The sequence below is a fragment of the Sinocyclocheilus anshuiensis genome, unplaced genomic scaffold (genome assembly GCF_001515605.1).
Source record: "Sinocyclocheilus anshuiensis isolate Anshui unplaced genomic scaffold, SAMN03320099.WGS_v1.1 scaffold668, whole genome shotgun sequence".
NCBI classification, from domain to species: domain Eukaryota; kingdom Metazoa; phylum Chordata; class Actinopteri; order Cypriniformes; family Cyprinidae; genus Sinocyclocheilus; species Sinocyclocheilus anshuiensis.
In genome coordinates this window covers 508,883-526,972 of record NW_015557097.1, presented here as the reverse complement: position 1 = coordinate 526,972, position 18,090 = coordinate 508,883, and the positions used below count along the sequence as shown (strand labels likewise).

Here is an 18,090-nt window from a genome sequence, read left to right as displayed (position 1 = left end):
GTAACAATGTATTGGTTAACAATGTGTTGACATGAGGCCTTACAAATGAATCAAGAACAATTTTATTGTAGACACGTATTTAATTGATTTAATTTCATACATCAGTCATGTATAAGACAGACAGCAGCATCAAGAAAAAAAAAACAGTTGTTAAAGGTAGAAAAAATAAATAGCTTGTAAAAGGAAGCTATAACAATAGCATTGTGCAGACCTTCATTGAAGGGATAGAATGCTTTAGTTTCAAATATGCACCATTTCAAAACTTGCATAATTTTGACTCAAATGGAATGCAAATCTTTTCTCTCGTATTTTCAAATTCTTACAGAGTCTATTCAATTACATTACAGGCTAAGTCAATTTGCAGGTATCAAATTAAATTAAATTTTGCCATATGTGAAACGGCTCTTGCAACAAATATCAGTGCTCTTCTGGCTAAAGGGAAAATTTCAGAAATATCAGCCATGTCTGCTCAGAACTGTTGCGTTTAAATAAACTGTTTACCTATAGTTGTCTCATTAAATAAAATAATATTTATTAACAACATTCAGATTATTATTTTTTCTCTTCATTCCTATAATGGGTGTGTGGGTGGTAGATTTTTAAATGCATTTATACAGTGTCAACTAAAGCTAAGGATAAGTAAGGACAAATGAACAGAATATAGATTGCAAAGATGCATGCAATGTCAATGTGTCTTTCACAGGAAATGTATTTTCTCTTTTTTGTGTCTTAGTAATCATTGCAATTATCCAATAATATACAGTAATTATCCACTTCTAAATGAACATTTAGCAAATAAATTATTTTCTCCTGTAAACTCACATATGCCAGTATCGGTTATTTTAAATGATCCCATTTAAGTAATGTGCACCAGTGGATGCCAATAGAAAAATTAATTAATTTAAGGCACACTTTGCAGTCTTTACACTGTTGCTCTCAGGCTGGCATAGCTTGTTGCCTAATGGCTGTATATATGTACAGAAAGACCAACAGTGTGAGAGAAAATGCAATTCCACTTTGATTCTTCATTACAAACTAAAATCATTCATCCAAATCAACAGTCATAACCAGGCAACATTTTAAAGGTAAAATCAGCATATTTGTATCTATTCCAACAGCTCTTATCTGTGTACGCTGTTCACATACATCTATTGTGTGACCAGTAAAGGACTGTACTTCCAAATATTGTTTCCTCCAGTGTTGTAATTTGAAAAATCTGAAAGCCTTTGAGGGTGATACCAGTATTAAAAGTAATAGATATAAATATGAAACAGACCCAATGCTACAAAACATAAGCTGGCAATTAAAATAAATGTGTGAAATTAATTAGTCTAGCATGTATAAAGATACTAAAATGCAGTCCGTTGTGGACAATTCTAGAAAGGTGGATGCTCTGACTTGAATAATTTATGTGACCACCTTTGAACAGAATTTCAGCAGGTTTGTGCAAATGTTTTCCAAAGGACTCCAACGACCATGAACATTATGAAGCTTGTATTGACTGAGGTAGATCTCCGTGGGAGGTTACCTTTGTGGTTAAAAGAGAATTAGATTAAACCATGATATAGATAATAATTCATATCAAATGTCCTGGTTATGCTTGATAAGTCATCTCCAATCTAATGTTCTATCCTCCCAAGATCTTCTTTGCTTGTTTCTGAAGCTTTTTCTCAGTCACTAGAGACACAACGGATCCCACCACCTTCTCATTCTCTACTACTCCACACAATGTCAGTTTTAGCAGTCCTGGTAAAAACATTCCCCTACAACTACCTCTGGCCTCTTGTCTGGGTTGCACTTCTCATGCCCTAGAATCTTGCCCGTGTAGTCCACGCAGACTACGGTGCGGTGGCGCTGTCCGACACCACAAGTCTGTGAGCATGCTGACCATGGCCCCATTTGCCACATGGGACAGGGCAGATCCCCACAGGGCCGGATGTCTGCCGGTCGCAGGTCGGCATCACAGAGGTAAGACAAGGATCCCTCCCCATCTCTACACTCCACGCTTCTCCTGGACCATCCAGCACCACAGCTCTTGGAGCACTCAGACCACTCACCCAGGACCCAGTCAGCTCCCCCAAAAGGTAAGATGACATGTGGCGAAATTCTGCTCTCTGTGCCTGGCTTGCTAAAAGGCACATCCCTCGGCAAAAAGAAAGTATACTTGATCCTAGGAGGTGAGGTGTCCCCAGCGGTGGACAGCAGCTGGATGGTGATGGGCTCCCAAAGTCTGTAAAAGCTGAAGAGTCGTTCCAAGGTGGTGGAAGAGCCGCTGTAGCGAAGCATGGCGCCAGGCACTGGGATGTCCTGCTCTGCCATAAACACTGAGAAATTCCCATTCAGGATGTAGGTTCCATCTTCTGCCTTTACCGCCAAGTAGTTACCATCGTGTGCGATGCCTCGATGACTGCGTTGTTTTATGTCAATATTAGTCGCCCCAGCCGGGATGGTAACTACATCAATGTAGCCAATACTGTGGAGATATTATAAGTAAACAGTATATCATAAACTTGGGTGATATGAATATCGGTACAATATTGGTTATCGGCCCACATTAAACTCTTAAAAGTATAGTTCACCCAAAAATGAAAATTCTGTCATTAGTTACTCACCCTCATGTCGTTTCAAACCCGTAAGACCTTCGTTCATCTTCGGAACACAAATTCATAGTTCATATAAATAAATAAAGTCTTTTTTTTCTTTCTTTTGCGCACAAAAAGTATTCTCGTAGCTTTGTATAATTGCGGTTGAACCACTGATGTCACATGGATTATTTTACTGATCTCCTTGCTACGTTTCTGGACTTTGGGAATATTTCAGTTGCGTTGCTGTCTATGCAGGGTCAGACAGCTCTCAGATTCCATCAAAAATATCTTAATTTGTGTTCCGAAAATGAACGAAGGTCTTACGGGTTTGAAACGACATGAGGGTGAGTAATTAATGACAGAATTTTCATTTTTGGGTGAACTAACCCTTTAAATATAAGGGTTCTTTATTAGCATCTATGCTTCCATGAAATACCTTTAACATCCATGGAATCTTTGCATTGCACAAAAGGTTCCATGTAGTGGGAAAAGGTTCTTTAGATTATTAAAATGCTTTTTTATTCTGAGGGTGTAGTCACATTTCGCAAATCTGCAAAATTGTGTGTGCAAAATACAGTCATTCCAATAGTAATCCGTGCGATCAGAAGTTTTGGGTGAGGACGAAAACCTTCCCCATGCAGGTTTTGGTCACATGAATTTTCCGCATTGAATAATAAAAACCTGCTTGTTTAGAAAGTGACTTGTGCGTGAGGGGTGCTTTATACATCTCTACACTACAATAGAGGGTATGCATTGATGTCACTTTCATGACGGAACATGCCCACTCAGTCGGACTGAGAGGTAAAATATTTTGCAACTTGTCTGGCGCTAGTAGAGGAAACTGTGAAAACAGGAGTAAAACAATTTAACAGCTTGAATTAAAGGCAGTTGGACTCAAAGAACCAGCAGCCCATGGATCTGTTTGACAGCAACATAGCTCTACATACACATGATCATCATCATCATGTCACCCAGCCATAAAATATGTTAAAGGCAGAAATTACATTATGTCTTTCTGTAAAGCTGCTTTGAAACGATGTGTATTGTGAAGTGCTGTATAGCATATTGAGGTGAAATCAAAGTGGCGAGAACACCAATGGATATTTTGGTTGTTTCAATATATTTTGTAGAAACTGCATTTTGTTTTCACTGCATTCAAGCTGAACACTAATGCTGCCACTCAGGTGGGCACAACCACAGTGAATTCTGCCTACTGTGACATCATGTGCATATCCTCTATCCACCTTTTTCTTCAACGTGGAAGTAAGCCTATGGGTGATACTTCCGGATCATTAACCGCTATAGGTAAATAACGAGGAGAATAACAACGTGCAGTAAACGGTAAAACCGTTTGCACTACAAACCAGTGTGTTCATAAATAAGATAATACATTAAAATAATCTGATAAGACACACCAATTTTCAATATCAATTTTGTACAGCTAAAAATAGCTGGATGCAGACGAGACTGGAAGCCAGACCCATAGAATTTACAAATGGCCGCGCCCATTTTTACGACAAGAAAAAGGTGGATAATGGACCTTTTTTGTTAGCAAAATTTTGCTGCAATTTCACTACCGTGACCACACCTTAAGTCAAAAATGGTTCTTTTAAGAACTGTTCACTGAAAAATGGTTCTTCTATGGTATCACTGTGAAAACCCCCTTCTGGAGCTTGGAATTTTGAATTAATCGATATGATATTGGATACTTAATTTGAACATGATCATTTATCCTACTTTTACAGTTATACTACCTTAGCTGTCTTCTAAAGCTCACTTAAAGACAATCTATAAAAAATTGAATAATTTAATAACACGGTTTAATTATATTTAGTATATCAGCAGCTCATTCCTTTCCCAGTTTTTATGTTCCATAATTTGAAATGGTATTAGTAATGCTTATATATACAATATTTGAAACAACATGAGGGTGAGTAATTAATGACAGAATTTTCATTTTTGGGTGAACTAACCCTTTAAATATAAGGGTTCTTTATTAGCATCTATGCTTCCATGAAATACCTTTAACATCCATGGAATCTTTGCATTGCACAAAAGGTTCCATGTAGTGGGAAAAGGTTCTTTAGATTATTAAAATGCTTTTTTATTCTGAGGGTGTAGTCACATTTCGCAAATCTGCAAAATTGTGTGTGCAAAATACAGTCATTCCAATAGTAATCCGTGCGATCAGAAGTTTTGGGTGAGGACGAAAACCTTCCCCATGCAGGTTTTGGTCACATGAATTTTCCGCATTGAATAATAAAAACCTGCTTGTTTAGAAAGTGACTTGTGCGTGAGGGGTGCTTTATACATCTCTACACTACAATAGAGGGTATGCATTGATGTCACTTTCATGACGGAACATGCCCACTCAGTCGGACTGAGAGGTAAAATATTTTGCAACTTGTCTGGCGCTAGTAGAGGAAACTGTGAAAACAGGAGTAAAACAATTTAACAGCTTGAATTAAAGGCAGTTGGACTCAAAGAACCAGCAGCCCATGGATCTGTTTGACAGCAACATAGCTCTACATACACATGATCATCATCATCATGTCACCCAGCCATAAAATATGTTAAAGGCAGAAATTACATTATGTCTTTCTGTAAAGCTGCTTTGAAACGATGTGTATTGTGAAGTGCTGTATAGCATATTGAGGTGAAATCAAAGTGGCGAGAACACCAATGGATATTTTGGTTGTTTCAATATATTTTGTAGAAACTGCATTTTGTTTTCACTGCATTCAAGCTGAACACTAATGCTGCCACTCAGGTGGGCACAACCACAGTGAATTCTGCCTACTGTGACATCATGTGCATATCCTCTATCCACCTTTTTCTTCAACGTGGAAGTAAGCCTATGGGTGATACTTCCGGATCATTAACCGCTATAGGTAAATAACGAGGAGAATAACAACGTGCAGTAAACGGTAAAACCGTTTGCACTACAAACCAGTGTGTTCATAAATAAGATAATACATTAAAATAATCTGATAAGACACACCAATTTTCAATATCAATTTTGTACAGCTAAAAATAGCTGGATGCAGACGAGACTGGAAGCCAGACCCATAGAATTTACAAATGGCCGCGCCCATTTTTACGACAAGAAAAAGGTGGATAATGGACCTTTTTTGTTAGCAAAATTTTGCTGCAATTTCACTACCGTGACCACACCTTAAGTCAAAAATGGTTCTTTTAAGAACTGTTCACTGAAAAATGGTTCTTCTATGGTATCACTGTGAAAACCCCCTTCTGGAGCTTGGAATTTTGAATTAATCGATATGATATTGGATACTTAATTTGAACATGATCATTTATCCTACTTTTACAGTTATACTACCTTAGCTGTCTTCTAAAGCTCACTTAAAGACAATCTATAAAAAATTGAATAATTTAATAACACGGTTTAATTATATTTAGTATATCAGCAGCTCATTCCTTTCCCAGTTTTTATGTTCCATAATTTGAAATGGTATTAGTAATGCTTATATATACAATATTTACTTACGTAGCTTTGTTTAGTGAGCCACTTATTTTCCTACAGGTGGTACCATCACCTCCGCAGATACCGCACTTATCCAGCTTTTCATTGGAGCCTATCACCTGGTCACAACCGGCTTTGATGCACTGGCCCTGAACACAGATAGATGTGGTGTCTGGCCCACAGGTGGTGCCATCCACAACCTGCACAGCACATATGAAACATCAGCATTAGAATAGACAGACAGCCTAAACCCAAACGAATGTTTAAAGAAATAATGTGCATTTTTATTGCAGTGGCAGCCTAAGTGCTCCAGTGTATTCTGTTCTAACATAATGGCTATTCCACACAAAGCGGAATAGCAAAAACTCTGGGCTAAAGATGATGTCAAAACAACTACATTTCAGCTGTATCTGAAATATCAGTTACAGAGGTGCACTCAAGAGCTGAAGCAAGTAGTTGGACTGTAGGGTTAGGGTGCTCAGGTTTTACATTTTACAACAGGGAAAATATTTCATGCATGAGCGTTTAGTGGGAGTTTAAAGATATCAATGGGCCTGTGGCAAGAGGGAAGTCTAAGAAAGAGATCATCTGACATCTTAGTAAAGCTTTAGAGCAGGCAGATACATAGAAGAGACTAAAATGTATTTCACATATTGTCATTATTGCTGATCAGATTAGATGAAAAGGAAAACGTTTTCAATGGATGTGCACCTTGGCTTCAAAAACTTTGAATTCATTGCTCCCTTTGGATCGGCAGACGAGTTTGCAGCGGTCTCGTGGAGAGATGCCGGAATATTTGGGGATCCACTGCTTCATGTTTCCTTGAATGTCCAAATAACGGTCACTGTTATACTTTTCACACTGCTCCTCTCTGAAGCTTTTTACTGTGGATTAAAAATATGGTTACTGGTGCACCACTAAGAATAATGTGGTTATAAACAATGCATGGTCTTTTGACCTCTTGACCTCATTCACTCCCCTCACTCATTCTCTAGCCCTCAATAATGTGACCCATGCCACCCAATGGCGGTTTATTTATAAAATGTTACCATGGTCCTCTGGGCATGTCGGAGTATTGCAGGACTGGTATTTGACCCTCTGTCCCACACAGTATGATCCCCCATTCTGCGGCACTGGAGCAGTGCACTCACGGTGAGAAAGTTCCACACCCCCACCACATGTCCGTGAGCACGACCCCCAAGGGCCCCACTCTCCCCATCCACCATTGACTGACACCTGGAGCACAAATAGAGACTGTTAGATATACATTTGACTGTAATATGTAGCACCTAGAATAAAAAAATACAGTAAAAATGCACATTTATAAATATTATTACAATTTAAGATAACTGTTATCTATTTCAGTATACTTGAAAATGTAATTTTTTTCCTGTTATGGTAAAGCAGAATTTATTAGCAGCCATTACTCCAATCTTCAGAAATCATTCTAATATGCTGATTCTAATATGCTCAAGAAACATTTCTTATTATTATCATTGTTGAGAACAGCTAATATTTTAGTGGAAACTATGATACTTTTTTTTCAGGATTCTTTGATAAATAGAAGGTTCAAAAGAACAGCCTTTATTTGAAATAGAAATATTTTGTGACATTATAAATGTCTTTACTGTCACTTTTGCCTTGCAAAGTGCTCCTAAACATCACTTCCAGTAAGCGTAGTGCTGACGGAATGTGAGCATACCACACTGCAGTTTTGTCAGGGTTTTTTATGAGTTGGCTGAGGGATGCCATCTAACAGCCAGGCCGTCTAGGATCACAAGCTGGGGGTTTTTAATAAACGACACCAAATATAATCACGCTTATTTTAAAAGGCTTTGCTTAATACATTGCAACTGCATCTTAAATGGAAAGCTCAAAAATAATTGAGCTTTTTAAAGGTTCCCTCTATATAAACTCTCTCTCTTTCTCTCTCTCTGGTATTTAGAAGCTGAATTTAAAGTAGATTGACTATTTTAAGCTGCTCAAAGACGAGGCCTGGTTGGGATCCAAGAGGAGGAATAAGTTTCATTTCTGAAGGTAAAAAAAAAAGAACAGACTGACTCTAAGCACTCTGAGACTTTTTCAAACATGTAAACACTATGGTCAAAAGAATGTGTCATCTTTAATGTCGAAGGAAGGGAAATACGTAAAAGTTTTGAATAAGCTGAGAAGAGATCATTTAGACAGGATGCGTACATTTTTACAGTTTTTAAAAGGAAGAGTAGGGTGACGCACAAGAGGCCATAAGCAAGGCGTCACCTACAGTGTCAGATATTTGTTAATAGTGGCGCTCGTAAATCTGAACATGGGTGTTTTACATGCATATGTGCTGACAGGTAAAGTGTGATAAAACCAGATGACGCACATACACACATCCTCCTGGCCATGCATACCTTCTCGTCTCCCGCCTCCTCCAGTGCACTTGACAGACACAAACCCTCACGGCATCTCCTGTCCTCCCCACATGAAGTACCGTCGGCCCAGGGGAGGCTTCCATTCCTGGTCGCGCACTGTATCTTTCCTTCTTCACGACACCACAGCTGTGCACACATCTGATCTTCAGGGGCATTGGGACAGTGGGTGTATTCGTCCCCAAATACCTGCTGGCATTGCCGTTCCAGACCAAACATATGGCCGGGGAGCTCGGTGGGTAAAGGGATGCTCTTCTCGGGTGGATCCAGCAAACAGTCACCTGAGGAATGCACAAGCAGGGTCTTATTTAGCTGTGTTTGTAGAGACTGCTTCAGATTCAATTTAAAGATCGTCTTCCTGTAGCTCAAACAGTAGAGCATGGTGCTAGCAACACCAAGGGTTTGATTCCCAGGGAAAGCAATTACTGAAAAAATGTCTACCTTAAATGCAATATAAGTTGCCTTGGATAAAAGCATCTCCCAAATACACAATTATGATATATTATTATATATTATAATTATTATTTATGCTTATAAGGTGGTTTGCTGTGTTTTCTTTAAGCCCGTTGCTATTGACCGAGTGTTTACTTCAGCTAAAACAATCTCTTACATACAGCAAGTCTAAAACAGGTGTGCATGTTAGCTTGAGGGGACTATTTTCATTGCAGAGAGATCTCACTGTACCTCCTCTCACCCCAATGCATGTAAGACATAATAGTCTCCCATCTGGAGAGTTCCATTATTAATGGAGTAATGAAAGGCTTTTGTTGAAATGGATACAGGCATAACAACAATGGAAAATAGCAGCCTTGAAGTCGTATCAGTTCATAGTCTACCTGTGGCAACAGTGCAACCGGTAAAGACGGCATGTGCTTGGCAACGCGCAGGGAAAACAGTTGTTAAACCTGGAATGTGTGAGTCACTGAAGATGAGTCAGTGGAAGAGCGGGAACGAGAGTGTGTAGACTGAGATATCGACTGAGATAAATCAACAACTGGAGAAAAAATGTCTACCATATTTCCTGAGCTGTCACTTTTTCTTATCTGAGTTCAACTTTATTGTGAAATCATAGTTAATATTAGGCTTCTTTAATTGACAGTTGACGGATACACCTTCAGTATGTCCTTTGGGATATCGTTCACTTAATGAGTTTATAGCACAACTTCACAGCTTCACAGAGAGGAAAATATATACACATACACTACCATTCAAAATAAAAATATAATTAATACATTTACATTTAATCCATCAATGTAATTAAATTAATTGTTTTAATCTGCAAGGATGTGTTAAATTGATCAAAATTGACAGTAAAGACATTTATGTTACAAAAATGTTTTTTTTAAACTTTCTATTCATCAATGAATCCTGAAAAAAGATTTAATGGTTTCCACAAAAATATTAAGCGCACAACTGTTTTCAATGTGATGCTGAAGACTGGAGTAATGGCTGCTGAAAATTCAGCTTAGCCAGCACAAGAATCAATTACATTTTAAAATATATTAAAATAGAAAATAGTTCTTTTAAACTGTAATAATATTTTACAATATTACTGTTTTACTACATTTTTGATCAAATAAATGCAGCCTTGGTGAGCATAAGAGACATTAGAAATCAGTGGTCTTTCTGATCCCAAATATTTGAACGGTAGTGTATATATTCATACCATACATGAGTAGATAAAGTGAGTGAGAGTGAGCTAAAGACTGTTAGTTTTGACACTCTCAGCAAAATTACTGAGTGTGGTCCCACCAGTCCATTATTAGTGGTTAGAGAGTAAGTTAAGATAGAAGTGGCATTTAAACAAGAAACTTGCAAAATATTGAAAGAAAGTAAATTCATAAAACACAGGCATCTACATTACAGAGATTTTGAGAGACATTAAGATCAAAATTATACAGTAGATTCTCTGTGACATGTTTCCATTAACTTTTGAATGACAGATTTGCAATTTAATCCAAATGTCTCAAAACTTCACTGAATGTTATTAAGTTTTTTTTCCTCTGGGTCTCTAGGAAATATGCACCAGTATGTTCTAAGGCCAAAACCAAACAAAAACTGAAAACCAAATGTTAACCGAGGGAAAACCAGCCGTTAATAAAAAATAAATTTAGAAAGACAGGAGCAAAACAAATGGAACTGCATTTCAGGGAGTTATTTTTCACTGACATATAACTTTTAAAAAAGGGAAATGATTAAAAAAGCATCCTGACAGACAGAGAAGGATCGTACCGTGGCCACTGTCGAAGAACTCTGTGATGTAGAGTGCACTACATGGAGACCAGGGAAGAGTTTTGTTGAGGTGGACAAAGAAAGGAGCCATCATATGATGTCCATTGAGATGCCCGAACAACTTCTCACAGTTTTTAGAATCATCATGTGGCATGCTGAGTACATGGCCTGAAAAAAAGGAGAGGAAAACAGAAAGATGTACTGAACCTGTACAGTGTAATAACTTTTTCCACATTGCTGTACTCCTCCATATGACAGAGAGATCTATATATCTTTCACTGATTTTTATCACTGCTGCTCACTGTGCTTTTTGCCTTTCCACAGGATGTCACTTACAACCAAACATTCAAGCAGGCAACAACACTGCGGCTACTACTGCAACTTGGTGCTTATTCAATGGAGAGTCCATAACTTTACCTGTATTTTGAACACTTGTTTGTGTGTGCATATTCAACATGTTTTTTTTTTTAACTCACTCAAGAGATTGTGATTATTTAGAAATATATGAAATACAAGAAATTGTCCTGTATACCTTGGACAGACAGACAGCTCAATGATATTGACATTTTTAATACATCGACTTCTAGGGGAAGTCGTGGCTTGATGGTTAGAGAGTCGGACTCGTAATCCAAAGGTTGTGGGTTCGAGTCTCGTACCGGCAGGGATTGTAGGTGGGGGGAGTGAATGTACAGCGCTCTCTCCCACCTTTAATACCACGACTGAGGTGCCCTTGAGCAAGGCACCGAACCCCCAACTGCTCCCCGGGTGCCGCAGCATAAATGGCTGCCCACTGCTCCGGGTGTGTGTTCACGGTGTGTGTGTGTTCACTGCTGTGTGTGTGCACTTTGGATGGGTAAATGCAGAGCACTAATTCCGAGTATGGGTCACCATACTTGGCCACATGTCACGTCACCTTCTAAAGCCACTCTACAGAATGTAAGTCTATTCGATTATTTACTGGTTTTTGAATTACCTTCATTCTCAAATTTGACACGTGATTCATCATTTTACAATAAAATACTGACATGAAATTCATTGTGATTAAAACGGCATATCACGTGATGAATTAAAATTTGTAATCAATCAACTGCCCTAGCAGTAACACCAAGTTCTCGGTGTATTTTAGCTGCTGCAAACAGCTGGTTTACATTAATTAATGACTCAGTCTGGAACACATGCTCTTGTCCAGACAGTCAGTAAGTCTGAGATGTCTAACTACAGACTTTGAGTCTGGTTATGTGTGTGAACATACCGAGTTCATGTGACACAGTGAATGCTGCCTGAAGGCCGTTGTCCTCTATAACTGAGCAGCTTCTTTTGGGGTCACACATAGTGCCAATATCAGCTACACCCAGAGTGTCACAATCCTTATATCCACAAATATCCTGAGGTCAAAGAGAGAGAGACAAATGGGCATATGAGACAGAAAGATGTGAGATGAAAAAAGAGAAGCGAGAGGAGAGGGGGACACATCTGAGACACTGATATCCAGACATCGCTCCATTAGTTCCAGACAGCCCCTTTTTCCCCAAGCAGGCTCTTGCCAGCAAAACATATTTGTCAGTGTTTCCATCATAAAATGAAGCAAATACATGGCAGACTGCGTACTAGAAAAAAAAAAAAAACAAGAGGGGGAAAATTAACTGTGAGATAGCTGGACCACACAGCACATGTAGACCAAAGGGCCTGTACAGAGCTTCCCTGTCCAGACAGGGATAACCTTGACTAGGGAAGACATCTCAGTGGAAGCTATGTGAGACGAACAGAGACACTCAGAACTCCTCCACTAAATAAAAACCACCTGCTTCTCCATCCAGCCACAGCAGGACTGAGATCTTTGTTCGTTCTGTTGTGTTGCTCTCAGCTGGAAGGCCAGCCAAGTTTTAGTTTCTCCTACATCTATTTTATCCAGTGCTAGCCCTCTGGTTTTTGGCAGAGCTACAATCTCATGCTTGCTGATTGGACAAGGGGTTCCCTGCTGAGCATTGTGATCATGACCCTGTCATTGACTCAATTAAATTATGTCTTGTTTTGGAAAAGTGGTAGCCAAGTGAGTTAATCAAAAGCTGAAGGTAATTACATCTGTAAAATGTGTGTGGACTGGAAATGTTGGGGAGCAATTGTTGCCATCTTTCCTGATGGAAAAATGAATTAAATGACCTACATATTTCTAATATTAAAAGTAAATCTGCTATTAAAAGTCCAGTTGTGCCATCATTTTAAGCCCAAAACACATTTGATCGTTGAGCATGGGTTACTTACGTACATGGGTCATGAGATAAATTTCTTTCTACAGGATGTCAATTAATGTTGTTTTTTTCATTTAAATTGGATTCTGTTGTTCTAAAATGTGTCTGCTTTGTGTTTCTTACCTCTCTAGTGAACAAGATGGCAGTGTCATAGTGTTCAGGATGTCTCTGGCTGCCTGGGTTGAAAATTTGTTGCCACCTGCAGAAGTTGCGCAGGGCAACACCACCATTGCTTGAAAGCTCAGGTCCCACCTCCTCATCCTCCACAACCACCATCTTCACTACTACCAGACTAACAGCATTTTTCAGGCTAGGATGCACATAGACCTGTGCTGCCATGGACATCACTGTCAGAAGGTAGTGCTGTAGAAAGAAAGAGAGAGAATAGAAATTTAGTAATCCAACCAAAATGGTCTGTGGATACATTGCATAAACAAATCTCAAAGATACTAATTATACAGCCCTGGATATACAGTACCAAAAACGTGATGTCGTTTTGGCATTAAAGCTAGATGATTAAAGCAGTCTGATTGGCTGTTTTCAGTTTCATACATTAGGAGATTATGACTTGACAACATTTTAGAAACAGGCCTTATTTTCCATGTTAAATATATTCATTAGCTTTATCTCAGTCATCTGAAATAATGCAGTTGCCACAAATATCATAGTACGACCAGTACAGACAGCTGTTAAGCAAGTATTTTCTTCATTAAACTTCACACTACGTTTTTGGGGGGAGAGAATAAAATGGTGGCCCAAATCTGAAGGCCTGTAGGACCAAAACATTAAAAAATTTGTTCTTCTTTCTATCAATTAAATGAGTCACAAACAACTCCTGGATGTCCTCCTTTTCCAGATGGTCCTTTCGCCCCCCTCTGTATTTTATTTTCTCCCACACTGATTCGAAAACATGTTTCATATTTTGTTACACTCTGTATAACCAACCCCACAGTCAAAGTCTTCGTGGTTTGCCTGATTTATGTTACTTTTCATATCTAAACCATAGACCGATCATTAAAGGGATAGTTCACCCATAAATGAAAATTTGATGTTTATCTGCTTACCCCCAGGGCATCCAAGATGTAGGTGACTTTGCTTCTTCAGTAGAACACAATCAGTGTTCTACTGTCTGCAGTCTGTCAGTCTTATAATGGAGGTGAATGGGAATCACGGCTTTGAGAGTAAAAAAAAACATACACAAACAAAACCAAGTTAAACCCTGCGGCTTGTGATGATACACTGATGTGTAAAGACACGAAACGATCGGTCTGTGCAAGAAACTGAACAGTATTTATATAGTTTTTTAACTCTGATTCACGCAATGTCCGAACTTCAAACCGTTGCAGTCTGTCAGTCTTATAATGGAAGTGAATGGGAATCACGGCTTTGAGAGTAAAAAAAAACATACACAAACAAAACCAAGTTAAACCCTGCGGCTCGTGATGATGCATTGATGTGTAAAGACACGAAACGATCGGTCTGTGCAAGAAACTGAACAGTATTTATATAGTTTTTTAACTCTGATTCACGCAATGTCCGAACTGTCCTGAGCGGTGACGCGTCCTCCTGAGCGCGTTCTCAACAGCAGGGTAAGCAGATAAGCATCAAATTTTCATTTTTGGGTGAACTATCCCTTTAAGAGCTAATTCGTTTTAGCCTTTATTAAAAACCTTTCTATGATACTTCAATTGACTTGTGAATACAGCTGCAGTTTTGCATGGGAATAAAGACTGACTGGAATGAAAATGTGTCCCTGAATGACAGTTTTGTCCTGAAATCCTTGATAATGTGAAACAGCACATATGACAGCTGTTTTGAGTGCAATCATATTTAGTTAACAGCACATTAGTTAAATGGATAAACACATATTCCGTACTTTCAATGTTTACTTTAGTACATATCTTTAGAGTTAGCAGTGTTAACATAATGTGTTTTGTTTCATATAGTACATGCATTTCTGACAAACCAGTTATTATGCATATTTCTATTTACACCAAGCTTCACATTTCTCCAAGCAATGTGCAGACTAAAACCGGACTATAAACTGTAGGTGGAATGGAGTGACAGATTTTGCTCAAAGCGTTCTGTAACTGACGGAGCCCTGAAAGGGACCTTTGCAAAAATAAAAAATACAGACTTTCGCATACGCATGAGAAACTATTGCGTGCTCACAAGAAACTTTTCACGTGTGCATGTTACAATGTTTAATGTACAATGTTTATTTAAACTATAACCTATTTCCTTTGTGCGTCATTGCAATTTTACTGTGAAGAAAACGTGAGTATGGATGCACATGAATTAATAAAGACCTATTTGCTCAAATTTTGGCTTTCTTTAAGGCATTATAGCCTACATCAAATATCATGGCCGGTGTACAGTGGAGATCAAAATAAAAATAAAAACTATATTTTCCTGAATTTCGAGGTCACTGCTTAGTCCTATTTGAAGTTATCCTAACGGGAGTAGAAGGACAGTTTTGTAAGCATATTTCATAAATTAATTGTATTCTGAAGCACAGTATAAAAATTAAATGAGATATTTGAAAAGGAGGTGTTATTGGTGTTAATCTGGAACCTGGTGCTAATTTCCTTAATTATAACAAACCCTGTTTAACTGGCAGCATTCCTCCAATTTTCACTGAGATTGCAGGATGGCGGGCTGCTCTAAGGTGACTGAAACCCTGCAACAGGAGGTTGTCCAGATGAAGGCCAAAGTGATGACCATTTCAGTCATTGCAAGAGAAGTTGGTCATTCTAAATCTGTATATGGTCGTCCACGTAAGACAAATGCACAAGAAGACAGGATAATGCAGAGACTCAAGGGGGGATAGGTTCAATACTGCAGCTGGAATTGCTTGCCAGTTCAGTGTTGAACAGGGTAAGGATCTGTCTCAGCACATTTAAGAGAAGTCCGATAAATGCTTCAATAAGCTTCAAAAAATGACAAACGAATAAGGAGCTGGACTCAGCCTCATACTCCACGAACTGCTCTAACGAAATCCAAAATTAAAGCTCAATACACACAGACGTATTGCGCCATCAATCCATTTCATAGCAAGCTTTTCCTGCCATCACAGAGGATGCGTTAAAGCGGACATAATGCCGTGATATTATAAGTATACTGGACCCTTGAACTTGGCTTTATGGACCTGCCTTGAACTTGGCAAATGCACACAACATTGCGCCATTAGCACATTTCAAGGCGCGGTTTCTCGGCCGTCTCAGGATGCTTTAAAGTGGTTTCACCAGGTGGTCTGCTGAAGCCCCTCGGATGAGTGGTGAAACGTCTTAAGTAAATGAATAGCCAGGTCGGTCTGAATTGTACATTATGTTTCAGAGCAGATCTAATATTAACAATTGCTCATGCCATTCAAAATAAAACGACTAGAAAATGTGTGACTTCTTTAAAGGCAGCTTGACTCACCTTTATCTCGTCTCCATAGAAACGTGTCATAGAAGCGTCGGCGACCACCAGGGTCTCGATGTATCTCGCAGCTGACACGAATCTTTTTGAGCGTCTCCCTTTGCCGTCTTCGTCTTCACTAGAGTTCAGGTTGCTCTTTTTCACAAAACGGTCAACTCTCGGTTGATCAAAGAGCATATTTGACGCTCTGCGATTCTTGGAAAAGACTCGCCTTTTAACGACGTGCACCTGCAGAAAAGATTTCCCGGTGGTCTTGGCACTTGCTTTAGGCTGAATAAAGTACTCGTCACCTTGCGTTATGAAGGTACCCTGGATGCCGTGGCATAAACTGACTGCAACTACCGATTCCTTTTCAGAGTTGACCGTTCCTTTGTAGAAACAGTCTCTGAGGTCCGCACCGCTGTCTCCGTACTGGGTGACATCCCTGAAAACACCTCCGCTCCTGGAGGCGTCCAGAACGGCTGGAAGGTTTTTTGCATTTACGCGCTGGACGTTTAATGATGGAGACACGAACTTGCTATCCGGCGTCAGGTCAAGCAGGAAAAGTTGACCAAATGCATTGATCTTAAAACGCTGTCTCTCTTCATTTCTCCAAAAAACACCTTTTCTGAATGTAAGGCTTACTGGCACGGTCTCCTCTTCCTCGTTTAGCTCACCCAGCGCTAACTGAGACATAAGATTTGCTAAGAAAAACATATAACAAACAATTGTGGATCCCATTTTAATAGTGAATTTAAAAAATATCCAAACCTTTATGTTGGAAAATAAGAAAACGGCACTGGAAGCACAGATAATTCTATTTTATAACAAAGATGCAGATGAACATAATCCACTGAAAATTAAAAGAAAAAGTAATATTAATATTGATTTATACGAATTCAAATTGAGTCTCGAGAGTTCACAGAAACAGTCTTGTCATAAAATACTCATCATCCGGCTCAGTGTATAAGCGAATAATGTTCTTGCGCTGGTATTTATATAGTCTTGGGCTTCTCCAGCGTACGCGGTTTATTTTTGATATTCATTCTCTCTCCTCCCCCTCGTGCGCCAAAGCAGAAAAAAAATCCTGGTTTGATCCAATAGGGCTACCGGCACGGCCCCTTTTCACTGCGGCTCTTGCTTACAGCTATGATTATAACAGCCGGCTGGAATGCTGTAGGACACTTGAAGTATGTGTTGAGTGTCAACCAGATGCTAGAGAGCGTGTTAGACCAGTGAAAATCTAGGAAGAAACGCAATGTACCCACGAGCAAATGGTGTCTTCCTAGATAGCAGCGGACTGTGAAGGTGACATCTGAATAGACACTGACTGGTGGTTAACCATAAATTAAAACAAATTAAAAAAAAAAACCTTTTCCCAAATAGCCTATACGTGCAAATCACGTAGTGCACATCAAATTGCAATATTTTATGTTATTTCAAATAATTGACGCACAACCCTGAGCTCCTCACTCTCTTTATGGCATTGATTTAGTTAAAGCTTGCACACTTTAAACTCATAAAACCTCTTAAGAACAAATAGAAAGACACACAATTTAAGAATTAACAGAGCAACATATAATATGTTATTTACAATACACACAGTAAAAGACTTGCAGGAGGTGTTGATTATCTTAGCGCAGTGCATGCGTAACGCAGCGTTCTACAGAGACGGATATCAGGTTGATTTGAAAACCACCGCTCAGGGGCAGCATTGTATCATTTGC

At 39.0% G+C, this 18,090-nt stretch overlaps 1 protein-coding gene across 1 annotated transcript; it reads right to left on the bottom strand.

Moving 5' to 3' along the window:
- Positions 1 to 72: 72 nt before the first annotated feature.
- On the bottom strand, positions 73 to 17,661 carry LOC107677441 (A disintegrin and metalloproteinase with thrombospondin motifs 8-like). The gene is made up of 9 exons (XM_016472344.1): positions 16,385 to 17,661; positions 13,085 to 13,324; positions 11,965 to 12,097; positions 10,713 to 10,880; positions 8,463 to 8,761; positions 7,119 to 7,305; positions 6,781 to 6,953; positions 6,094 to 6,269; positions 73 to 2,473 (listed from the first exon to the last, which is right to left on the bottom strand). Exons 1-9 carry the CDS (start codon positions 17,102 to 17,104, stop codon positions 1,738 to 1,740), a joined length of 2,832 nt encoding a protein of 943 aa, XP_016327830.1. The 5' UTR covers positions 17,105 to 17,661; the 3' UTR covers positions 73 to 1,737.
- Between the last annotated feature and the right edge of the window lie 429 nt (positions 17,662 to 18,090).

What these genes read in the sequence shown, in the direction of transcription:
- LOC107677441 (XM_016472344.1), bottom strand. Translation starts at nt 17,104, where the DNA reads ATGGGATCCACAATTGTTTGTTATATGTTTTTCTTAGCAAATCTTATG. An exon ending in AGGAGGCGGGAGACGAGAAG is followed by an intron (nt 7,306 to 8,462) that starts GTATGCATGGCC and finishes TTTGTGCTCCAG; the next exon opens with GTGTCAGTCAATGGTGGATG. An exon ending in GACATGCCCAGAGGACCATG is followed by an intron (nt 6,954 to 7,118) that starts GTAACATTTTAT and finishes TTTAATCCACAG; the next exon opens with TAAAAAGCTTCAGAGAGGAG.